This window comes from Thunnus albacares, chromosome 9, assembly GCF_914725855.1.
Source record: "Thunnus albacares chromosome 9, fThuAlb1.1, whole genome shotgun sequence".
NCBI classification, from domain to species: domain Eukaryota; kingdom Metazoa; phylum Chordata; class Actinopteri; order Scombriformes; family Scombridae; genus Thunnus; species Thunnus albacares.
This window is the reverse complement of record NC_058114.1, coordinates 13,734,544-13,745,746: the sequence shown is the minus strand read 5'-3', so window position 1 is coordinate 13,745,746 and position 11,203 is coordinate 13,734,544. Positions and strand designations below refer to the sequence as shown.

The following is an 11,203-nucleotide window of genomic DNA, read 5'->3' as shown; positions in this document are numbered from 1 at the left end:
AACTTTATTTCTATTGAACTTATGGAAATTTTTAAAAATATTTGTGTACATATGTAGACAAGCCTATGCAGGAAAAGTTAAAAGAAGCAACAAAACACCATACAGAAATCATATCTCTTATAGGCAGAATACAAACAAAAAAAGATGTTAGAAATGAACAAGAAAACAAGTTGCAGTGTTAACTAATTGTTATATCTTCAGACTGTTACTAAGTTTAGGTGCCCTGACTGCAATGTTTCTCCCCCTCTGGGCTTTAATCTGACATTTGGACCAATCCTAAAGCCAAATTCAGATTTGCAGATTTGTCATACCATCTGAGACTATAGTCTCACAAGCAATTAACAGTTCTTAAGTCTTAGCGCTCACCAGATCATTACTGCTTTGAAAGCAATCATAAACATTAGAAAACCTCCTCTCTATGCCTTATCACTTTTCTCTATTGGAAGCCTTTTCTGAGCTGTTAGTGCAGACCTAATTTATTGTCCTATTGGAGCATGAAAAAAAACAACTCTGATGAATGTGAACAGAAAAAAACATTTAAACTGATCTCCCTCATTTTTAAAAAAAAAAATGGTTATTTTAGGTGAAAACTGGTAAAGACTGAAAATAAGAGGAATCTTTTTTTTCTGTTTTAAGTCAGTCTGCAGCATCTTTCACAAACCACAGATATTTTGTCTCACAAATGTAAGTGAATTACAGCTGTTTCAACTTTTCCTTTTAAAGCTGTTTTGCTGCTTTATAATGCTGTTCTGCTTTTCATATCTACCGTTTCACAAATTCACTCCTGGGAGCCAGTTCAACATATGAACCCAAAGCCCAATTCTCTAAACCTGAGACTTCCATCAAAGCCTCTGTCCATAATTTCAAAACACAGTCTTGCAACTCTAGATATTCAGAAAAGAAAACTGCAAAACAGTTTATTGGTACGCCAAAACATGTGATGGTCACTGAGGGAGCACCAGAGCGTCCCAAGAAAAATGTGGAATAATAATAATCATTTATTGAACTGCGAAGGAAAGAACTTGATACAATGTATAAGAATGACTTTAACAATTGACAGTTAAAATTTTATATGAACCTAAAGCTTTACAATCATCATCCCACATGGAGTTTTGTGGGGCAAGACGAATAGAGGCTCAACTGACTAATGTTTATCTATTTAGAGGTGAAAAACCTGGTTCCTGCACTAACTGGGAAACTTTGAGAAGAGGAAATGAAGGAATAATGGTCTCCCCTTCCTCTACACTCTCCTGACCGTGGCACTTCCCCCTCCATTGGAGCTGCTCATTATGAGACTGTAGCTGTAACTCCCAGGGGTGATTGTGTGTAACTGTATGAACGTATAGTTAAGCATTACAAAAAAAGAGTGCATGTTGAGAAAGTCTTTCCCAACATGAACAAAACTTGCAGAGGAAGACGGAAAGCCCTGAGTGAGGCCTTTCAGCTGTATGGTGTCTCTGATGTGGTGGAGCCTGGACAGATCTGCCTTGCAGGGACTGAACAGCACTCAGAGCTGAGGGAGGATGACAGGAAGTGGACACGACAGGCTAAGTCATCCAGGAAATCTTTTTGTAGCTTTGTTATTGCTTGAGAAAGCGCAACGGGCAGTGACTGCACACTGAGGAGGATGGAGTCCAGTTTCTCCTCCAGAGCCACGATCCTCCTGTCCAGCTCCTCGCTTCGATGCTGCAGCTCCGACACCAGATCATACATCATGTTCTGAGTCTGCAGAGCAACAGGGAGCACAGTTCACACATCTGACTTTATACCACCCTGTGGTCAGTTTGAATAGACGTCACACTGAGTGGCGTGGGGAACCTCTCCTTGTATATTATTACATATTTTGAGATACAGATTACAAAATTCATCCAAGGCAAAAAAGGTTTATAATTCACTTTTTTACAATCTAAACCAAAGGAAAGACTTGTACAAAAAAGAAAGAAAGAAAACATACAAACTTGAGCGGTGTAAATTGGTGTATTTGAATTTAGCTATTATTGGACTTGTAGTAAAGGTGTGGGAAATTAAATGATTTATTAACATCTTGTGCTACACATGTCCACTATTTCACAGTGGATATGGGTCTCGTTTAGGCAGCCTAAACTGGGTCCTCTTTTCAGCCTATAGATACCTTATATAGACCTCCAAGGAGCTTGTTAGCTGAGGTAGTGATTTGTTTAATGAACTACAAATATACTGTTTTCCAGGAAGTAAAAATAAATTGGGGATTTAATCTAAAAAACACAAAAAAAAGACTCTTCCTTCATTAATTTGAATAGAGATTAATAAGTGATTATGGATGGTTAGGTAACAGTTGCTTATTGGAGCACTATGAGAATTTATTTGGATATTTAAAGGACCAGTGTGCAGGATTTAGTGGCATCTAGTGGTGAGGTTGTAGATTGCAACCAACTGAATACCCTTCACCCTCCCCTTCTATGCATGTAGGAGAACCTATGGTGTCAGCGAAACTTGTGAAAAATGTGAAAGGCCCTCTCTAGAGCCAGTGTTTGGTTTGTCCGTTCTGGGCTATTGTAGAAACATGGCGGGCTCCGTGGCAGAGGACCTGTTCCCTTTGTAGATATAAGTTAATGGAAACACAATTCCATTTCTGCCAAGTGTGTGCCACTAAATTCTACTCACTGCACCTTTAATTCTGCCAACCTGACAAATCTGAGTGCAATATTCACTTTCTCTTTAGCTTTGATTTGGTCTCAACCAACTCCTGATGGAAATATCTGGCTCTTTAGCTGTTATATGCTTCACTATGTTCAAAAGCCAGTAGAGTTGCTGATTATTCTTTGTGGATTCATCACATTGTGTAGTCATTTGAACCGTTGTTTATATCTAAATATTAAGTAGAGCAGCTTTACATTTTTATTAAACTTGGAAAGGCACTGCATATACAAACCTTTGCAAGATCAGCAACTGTGTTGGCCTGGTCAGTTAGTTTCCTTTGCTCCATTTTGACTCTTCGCAGTCTAAAGTCAAAAATCAGAACCAGAGTCACTTTCATGCCAAGTAGTATAAATTTATAGTGCCCTTTATCCTTTTAACAGCTGAAGTCATAACTTGTACAAGTACATAAATAAACACCCTGTCACACATTTTACTGTAACAACACTGAACATTTAGCAAAAGGAAGTAAAGTGCAAGACCTGCAGTGTCAGCAAAATGTGTCAATATGTTACTAAAACTGTGATGGTGAGTGAATTTTTCTGTTGGTCTTAACCTTGCCCCCCTTGATGATGACATATTTATACCTACTGGTGGATGGCTTGCAGGAATTTACGCTGATGGTGGCGAACTCTGGCATGATCAATCTTCTTGACCAGCTTGGTGTTTTTGTAGATAAGCCACGTCTCCCTCAACACATTGGCTGCTGTGTTTTTTATCTGAGGAGTTTCATGTGAATCAGTAGTCTAGTAATGTTTGTGTCCTGAGACAAACCATACTGACCCAATATGGTCAAAAAGGCAAATACTTAATATTTTTAAATTAAATTTATAATAAGGTAAAAAATAAATGTGCATGTTGGAGTATAAAGAGACCTTTTTGTAGAGCTGAGTATCCATCATGAAGTTATGGACGTGCTTCTCAGCTCTGGTGAGTTCTGACTTCCTTGCAACAACAGCAACCACTAAGGCTGTGCAGCCGGCTCCCTGAAGAGAAGAGCACTGATTAATGTGACTATAGCACACTGTGGTAAAAAGCATCACATCTATATGGTCAGAAATCTTAAAGCAGGCTTTCTTTGGTTAATTAGGTTACATGAATGCAGAATCAGCACATCTAACTGTAAAAAATATACCAACCACAATATAAATGAAATTAACAACATGAACATTATCAGTTTCACATAAGTGTTATGTTTGTATTAGTTTTCAATTTAATCTTAGTTTGTATAAGTTACTAATTGAACTAAGATTTACAAATATGAAATTATTCCAAGGTATACTATAAATTTAAGCACCAAAAATGTTGCTATACTGTAGGTTTTGGTAATTAGATAGATAAATGGTTGGTATAGGCTGCTTAGCTTCTAGTGGGTTTACCTTCCACTAGATGCCTGATTCTACTGTATCTGTACCAATCTCACCATGATTCCAGTTAACAGGCAAACTCCTTTTCCACAGTAGGTGTGAGGGACCATGTCGCCATAGCCGATGGACAGGAAAGTGATAGAGATCAGCCACATTGCTCCAAGGAAGGTACTAGTCACCTCCTGGGCATCGTAATACCTGTTGAGACATGACGCCTGGCTGTAAGAGCACTTCAAAATCTGGAGAGAAACTGTGTGCTCAGTCATACCAAGGAGGAGGTTTTACAAGTGAACTACCACTGATTTGATTCATTTATTTTGATCATTTCAAAACTATTTAAACTGGAAACTACACATATCCACTGCTGACACAGAACAAATGCAAGTACTTGGTTACTAAAGAAAAGCAAGAGTAACAAGTTCAGATGTTTTTTGCTGATACCTCTCACATACACGCACAGTCCACGCTGCAATGATCCAACAGGACACGCTGAAGACCAGTAGGACAGTGCCAGGACAGATGGTCATCAGAGTCTTCATGACAAAGCGGGTGTCAAAGTTGATCTTGTTGAGCGCCCCAATGCTGCGGGAGGACGCATCTGTGAAGAGCTTGCTGTGGAGAAGCATGACCCGGCCAATCAGGTAGAGGCGCAGGAACATCGGCACAGAGAGGATGATATCGACATCAGCATCCGCTACTGACGCTGTGTAGCTGAAGGCTAATCGAGCAGTCCAGCTGAACACATACTGGCCTGGGATCGGATGGATGGCGCAGACGAGGAGCTCAAACACAACAAAGAGAATGCGCTCAAAGGTCATGGCTATCCTCCAATCATCTGCTCCGTTGTCCACCATGAAGAGCTGGAGAAGAGAAGAGAAAAAGAAGAATGTGAATGTTAAATGTATTTGTTTGGGGGAAGTTTCAGATTTTTTGGATGGCAGTAAAATGTCTTTAACTCAACAAATACTGGTCAAATGAGTTTAGCATAGATGTTTGCTTTTCCTCTTATTTCATGAATCTTATCCAACTGATCCAACAGACTGCTTATTGTTGTCCTTGCCAGTGTAAAATGTTTGAAACAATATTTTAGAAAATTTGGTGACTTTTACCTGGTACTGAGTTGCCCTGCACAACATTAAGGGAAAAAGGACCATAGGTATGGAGTGCTGTTAATTCATCCACATACCTGGATTTCCCTCGCATGGTACATCACAATGAGTCCAAGAAGAATAGCAGTAGAAAGGCTTATCAGGCCTTTCAGTACATATGAATATATAGAGTCCTGTAAATAAATGGAGACAAAAACATGAATATGGTGAGTGCAGCTTGTTGCAAGGACACATTGAGTGATCAAAACATATACAGAAAACTATGGGTATAAGTGTATTTCATGATTAAAGTAAGTCTAAAGAGGACTACCTTGCTGTAAAATCCCCTTGACAGCTCTGTCTCAATCACCATGACAATAATGCCAAACATCCCGCAGACCAAGGCATAGTCGCTCAGCTGTTTGCGCTTCCCAAAGAGAGCTCTTCGCTGACCCAGTCTGTAGCTGATGTCCTTGGTCTTCTTCTGTGGTATGCTACCTTCCTCCCTGGTCAGGTTCTCACTGTTGGCCTTACTGGAATCTTCTCTGATGACTTTGGAGAAGGCATCCTCGAGGATGGCACTGTGAAGAAGCTGAAGGGGCTGCTGGCCTGAGTGAAGATCTGCAAGACTGGATCTCACAGTGTCATGGCTGGTCAGCGGTCGCACAACATCCCCATTGACTATGTCACCACTTTGTGTGGTGTCGGAAGGTGGAAGGTGTTTAGGGAGAGAGAGTTTCGATCCGCTGAGGTGTTGAGTGTTTGTCTGCAAATGAAAGTAAGGTAATTTATCAGAGAACATGCTGCATGCTGAAAGAATAGGAAAATATCTTTTGCCTTTACAATCAAGAACTAGACGTAATTTTTGAAAGTGACATATAGTATAATAAAATAATGTGTAATGAGTTTGCATGAGGTAAGACAGAGGAGCACCCAAACTTTCAAGCAGTGTATTCAACTTAGTTGCTGAAATTAACTTTTGATGTGAGATTTTGGTAGGAAATCCTTTTCAAAACCTAACAACAATGCAAAAATTCTCTACGAAAAGTATTCCGTCTGTCTCAGATCTTCTGGTTTCTTGTTCCTTGGCTGTCTTTCAAACAGGTAAGATGTCTATGGGGATTTTTCTGGATACTAAAGTTCATGATGCAGACAAAGTTTGCCTGAGTAACCATAAAAGCGAATTGCGTGGAGTTTTGAGACATGACCTCAACAAGGGATCAAGAGGCTACAGCATGTAAAGAAAAACCATGTACCTGACTTTGTCGCTGTCTTGCTCTCGCTTCCACTAACTCCTGGTTGTCAAGTGAACTGTACTGACTGGCGGAGAAGGACTGGACGCTTTTGTTGCTGGCTGGTGTAGATGACCTCTTCACCCGTGGAGCACTGGTCAGAGGGTTGTAAGGGAGATGACGGCACTTTAGGATGATGGCGGGATCTCCAGATGACTTCCGGGTTTCATCACCACTTACAGAGCAGTGAGAGTCTTGCTTTTGACATTGCTGAACTAACACTGGTTCTTTACCAAAAAGCTCTCTCCAGTTGTGGTCTGTGCTGGCAGCAAGCTGTGGCTGTTGGGGAAGTTTCTGATTTGTCTCAGCGCACTCGATGGAGTTCAGAGGAATATTGAACAGATTTGGGCAGGTTGCTTGGCTGCTGTCTTTGAGTTTAAAATGATTGCAAAGCTGTTGCTCTTTTTGACCTTCTTGGTCACTGCAGTGAGGCATGAAATTATCCTGTGGATGTTTTGTTGCAGGTTTCAAAAGATCCCTTTGGTTTGTTTGGTGTGGTAAAACCTGGCAAGAGGTCGAAAAGTGGGTGCTTTGAGAGAAAATCTTGGAGTGTGGTGAAGATGAAAGGCCTCTCTTGTTTGAAACTCTGGAGAGGCCGTCTTGGACTGCACTGTGTTTTGATTGTGGTTGAACACTAGAACCCTCTGAATGTGCATCAGGACAGGAACAACCACATCTGTCACTGTGGTTTGGATGTCCCACACTGGTGCCTGGTCTCTCTGCTGATAGTGAATCATCCCCTACCCTGCTAACCTGGCCACAAAGCAGCAGCCAGTCCTGATCACTCAGCTGTGATAAGGTTAAATTTCGAGTTTTCAGAGGTGACATCTGGGCTGAAACTCTGGGAGAACTAATTCCATTGGATCTTTCATGGGGGGCAGATGAAAGACAGCACAGACTTGTCTCCTGTGGGGACGAAGACACTTCCAAGGAGGTCCCCGAGTATCGATCGCACATCCCCTCAGGGGTTTTTGTGGGGGGTGATGGACCTCCTGAGGTGCAATGCTCATGGTCCCCGTCACGGAAGACTTCACCTGTTGAGTCAAGACGTCGTGTTGCGTTGGTGGGTTTAACCAAAATCAACCTCATGGCATCACTGCGGAGCTGAAATAAGATAACATGCAGGCAAGAGGAAAGATGAGAAAGAAGAGGATGATGACATATAAAAAATGTCCTGAAATGTATTTGGATCCAAGATATCATGGTTGAATAATGTGTACACATTAGCCATCAATTCATGTTGTTTTTCCATGCTTTGCCACAAACGTAGATCAAAAATGAGCATGTGGTACAAAGCCTGCGCTATAGAGGGGTCCCTAAATGACTCTGGCAGAGTAGACAAATGTAAAACACAACAGAAAATGCATTTATGTCCTTTGCTAATTGTAAAAAGTTGTGAAAAATGGGTTAATTAAACACTATGCCTTAAACTGTTAACATTAACATTGTCTAATAATCTACAGTCCTGAGCCTACGAGTATTTATCCACTGCAAAATATTACTTAAATAAAAGCAACAATTTGTTTATTCCAGGTTGTGTGCTCAGCAGGTTGTGAATGTGAAACATTCTGTCAAAAGCAGATGTGACCCCCCCCCCCTCATATTTGTCTAGCGGACATGGAAATCAGAAAGGCTGAGAAAACTATACAGATCAGTCTCACTCATTATTAAACTATTGTGGTGGAAAAAAAATCATGAGCAGATATTTATAAGCCAAAATTAAAGTTTTACATTACAATCTACTAGATTTTAAAAAGTGGATGTAATTTTGTCCAGTCTAACACTTTCTCATTTAAAAAAAAACCTACACTGAAGGCTGGTAGCTTTTAAAAATGTATTGAATGATGTTCAAATTAATTCGTAAGATAATAGTTTTAGATTTGACCCTGTATGTTTTGATATACTCACTAAATTAATCAAATTAAATATTCCACAATTGTATATATCCCCAGATAATAACTGCATGATCCTGGAGACAAAAAGGAATAACGACATCGTCAGTGATCGTCACTTAACCACTGAAACAAATCATAAAACTTTCAGAAAAGTGCTGATTTTAATAACATACATCATCCTGCAGAGCTTTAAATGTGACTGATACTGCTTACTATATTGCATATTATAAATTTTAAGCCAACCATAAATAAAAGTTAACGTAAATATTAACAGACGAGTGAATGGCAGCTTAAATAGTGGATCTCAATGTGCTTTACAACTTGGGAACCATCTTCCATTGGCGCCAGTAATTATTTTTTAAGAGTGTGTATCTAGCTCTCTCAAAAAGTGGTTGTTCTACTTTGGAATTAATCCCTCCACTGCAATTTAACACCTCAATTACTATATTTGCTTTAATAAATAATTTAAAAAATATGAACAAATTGAGCAACTACCGCAGGTGATCCTTACCTTCTTCTTCCAAACGTTATTTTTCTCCAAATGTGACGAAGCAGGTGACTAATAGGAAGTGCTCTCGGTTTGAAGAACAGAAGTGTTAAGAAGAGCAGAGTGAGTGGGTGCTGGACAGCCGATTGCCTCCTCCCAGTACGTACACTTGATAAAGGAGCTTTGGAGACCCTATCCTTTGAAAGTAATGATTAGAATTCAAAACGAAGAAAGAAAAGGGCAGCAGCAGCTGGCCTGCTAAAGGGTTGCCATGCAAATGGACGGGGAGTGGGAGGGTACAGCGACAGGTTAGGATACAAAACCCTGTAACATCAGACCCGACTGTAAAGGGGAACATCACACGTACAAGCTCAAAGAAGTCCCTATAAATTGGGAGTAGACTGATTGGTTGCTAAGGAAAAGAAAAGGAACTGGTCGCTTTCAATGCAAAGTGGAAAATAAAAGGTCAGTTGAACTTGTCATTGAAGCTCAACGGTTCAAAGGCCTTTGCAGAGTCTCTTATCTGCTCCCCCACAAGAGCCTGGTTGGACAAAGGTGTCCATTTTTAAATCTGGTTCTGAATGCATCAACCAGGGTAAACAAGGCCGTGATGTGTCCTAGATCTAACAAATGTGACCGCAGGAGCAATTTTGCAATAGTTGCATTAAGAGATATATTGAGAAATATAACTGTTCACGAAGAAAAATGAGAAGTTCATTACTTTGGATGTTCAAACTCTAGATCAGTCAGTGGAAGTCATTTCCTTTTCTCAACTAAGTACCTTCTACAATGTAGTGTTTTGTTGCTGTAAAAAACAAAACATGAAACAGAACTTATTTCTTTCAGTGTGAAGTACACTGAACATACACATCACACATACACATCATTTAAAGAATACAAACTATTTCCAGAAACCGAATTGCTTTTATGGATTATTATTATAAATTCTGGCCAATTCTGCTTGGCTAGAATTTTCAGGTATGTTGCATGGCTAAATTGTATTTCTCAAATACCTTTTGATTAGCTAACTACATAAACTAAACTATAGTTTAGTCCTTTAAGTACTTTATCTCTATGTTATACTTATTCTGCTTTAGCTCAGTTTTATCTTTGCTCACCATCTCTCCACCTGGCATCAGGCAAACCTACAAAGCCTGCAGCTCTGCTGCCTCAGCAGCTCACTATATGAATGTTGCTGCGCTGGAGAAAACCTTTGTGAACAACAGCAGCACAGGACAACTGTCGCTGGCCATATTAATGATACCAAACTCACTGAGAAGTAACAACTACCGCCATGGTTGTATTTTCAAAAACTATATATAAAAAAAAAATCTGGAAATGTTTGGATGCAAAGAACAAAGCATTTCCCTAAAAGTTGATTCAGTTGATGCTATCAATTGGTGTCCTTGAAGTTGTTTGTCTTCCAACTGAGATGTTAAATGACCATATTTCTCCATGACCCACTTCTGCACTTACTATAACTTATTTTATAAACAGATTAGTGACTAAAACATTCATATACTGCAGCATGAGCCCACAATCTGAGTGTTAGGCTCAGACCCAAAGTGCTCTGTTTTCAGAAGTCACCATGTACTTTCATTTCACCAGCGCTCTAAATTTGTGAAAAGGACGTTGAAGTCAGCTGACTAAAGGCTGCAGGGTCTGGTGAAGATAAGGGAGGCCAAATTCAGTCACTGTGTGAGGCCTTGGGTTGTTTAAAAAAGAACAAAAACATCCTGATCATTTCATTGAAGTAGGAAAGACTCTACAGACTGATGTTTGTTATGTAAACCTGGTGGCTTCATGCTGAAATTTTTTCTGTACCAATTAAATATTTGAGTGCACCTGTCAGCTTGTAAACGCAGATTAATTAGTTCTTTTTCCTGCAGGAGTTACCATACATTGCAATCACTTATCATTTTCTGCATTTAACAGACTCTACTCCAGAGCATTGTGGGTCCTTGTTGTCCGGCTCACAGACACAATAATATATCCCTGTACCTAACTGGCCCTCCTGTAATCCTTTTGATTATATGAGAAACTGTTCATTATAACTAGTAAATATAGTTTTTCTATGCCTAAAGCACAGTGATGATGTCTTGATAGAAAACAAACTGTTCATACAGGCCAAGACTCTTCATCCACTGGCGACAGTGGCTTTAATGCTCAAGGCCACTGTATTTTGCCCTTTAAGCAAACAACCAAGAAACTTTCAAAGACACTGGTTAGTCAGTCTTGCCAAAAACACTTTCGCACAACACATTACCAGCCACAGCTATTTTAAATTGACCATCATTTTGCTGGTGGCTTTTGAGCATTTCTGGATACAAAACTAGAGTCAACTACCTCCTTGAATTTTAGGTAAACAGCAGCAGTTGGCAAAACTTTTATCAGCGTG

At 39.8% G+C, this 11,203-nt stretch overlaps 1 protein-coding gene across 2 annotated transcripts; it reads right to left on the bottom strand.

The window, feature by feature from the left end:
* Positions 1 to 640: 640 nt before the first annotated feature.
* Positions 641 to 11,163, bottom strand: kcnn1b (potassium intermediate/small conductance calcium-activated channel, subfamily N, member 1b). 2 transcript variants are annotated; one of them, XM_044360783.1, is made up of 10 exons: positions 8,830 to 11,163; positions 6,388 to 7,527; positions 5,463 to 5,897; positions 5,230 to 5,325; positions 4,485 to 4,903; positions 4,100 to 4,241; positions 3,552 to 3,662; positions 3,268 to 3,395; positions 2,912 to 2,981; positions 641 to 1,725 (listed from the first exon to the last, which is right to left on the bottom strand). In XM_044360783.1, exons 2-10 carry the CDS (start codon positions 7,510 to 7,512, stop codon positions 1,441 to 1,443), a joined length of 2,811 nt encoding a protein of 936 aa, XP_044216718.1. In that variant the 5' UTR covers positions 7,513 to 7,527; positions 8,830 to 11,163; the 3' UTR covers positions 641 to 1,440. The 2 variants fall into 2 exon arrangements, with proteins under 2 accessions (XP_044216718.1, XP_044216717.1); XM_044360782.1 differs by lacking the exon at positions 8,830 to 11,163 and having other exon boundaries at positions 6,388 to 7,789.
* Positions 11,164 to 11,203: the final 40 nt, after the last annotated feature.

Bases quoted from the DNA above. Each gene is read 5' to 3' on its own strand.
- kcnn1b (XM_044360782.1), bottom strand. From the start codon at position 7,647: ATGTGTACACATTATTCAACCATGATATCTTGGATCCAAATACATTTC. The intron at 4,242-4,484 runs GTATCAGCAAAA...ATGTCTCAACAG, and splicing joins ACTGTGCGTGTATGTGAGAG to GTATTACGATGCCCAGGAGG. The intron at 2,982-3,267 runs GTAGGTATAAAT...TTTTGACTTTAG, and splicing joins TTCCTGCAAGCCATCCACCA to ACTGCGAAGAGTCAAAATGG.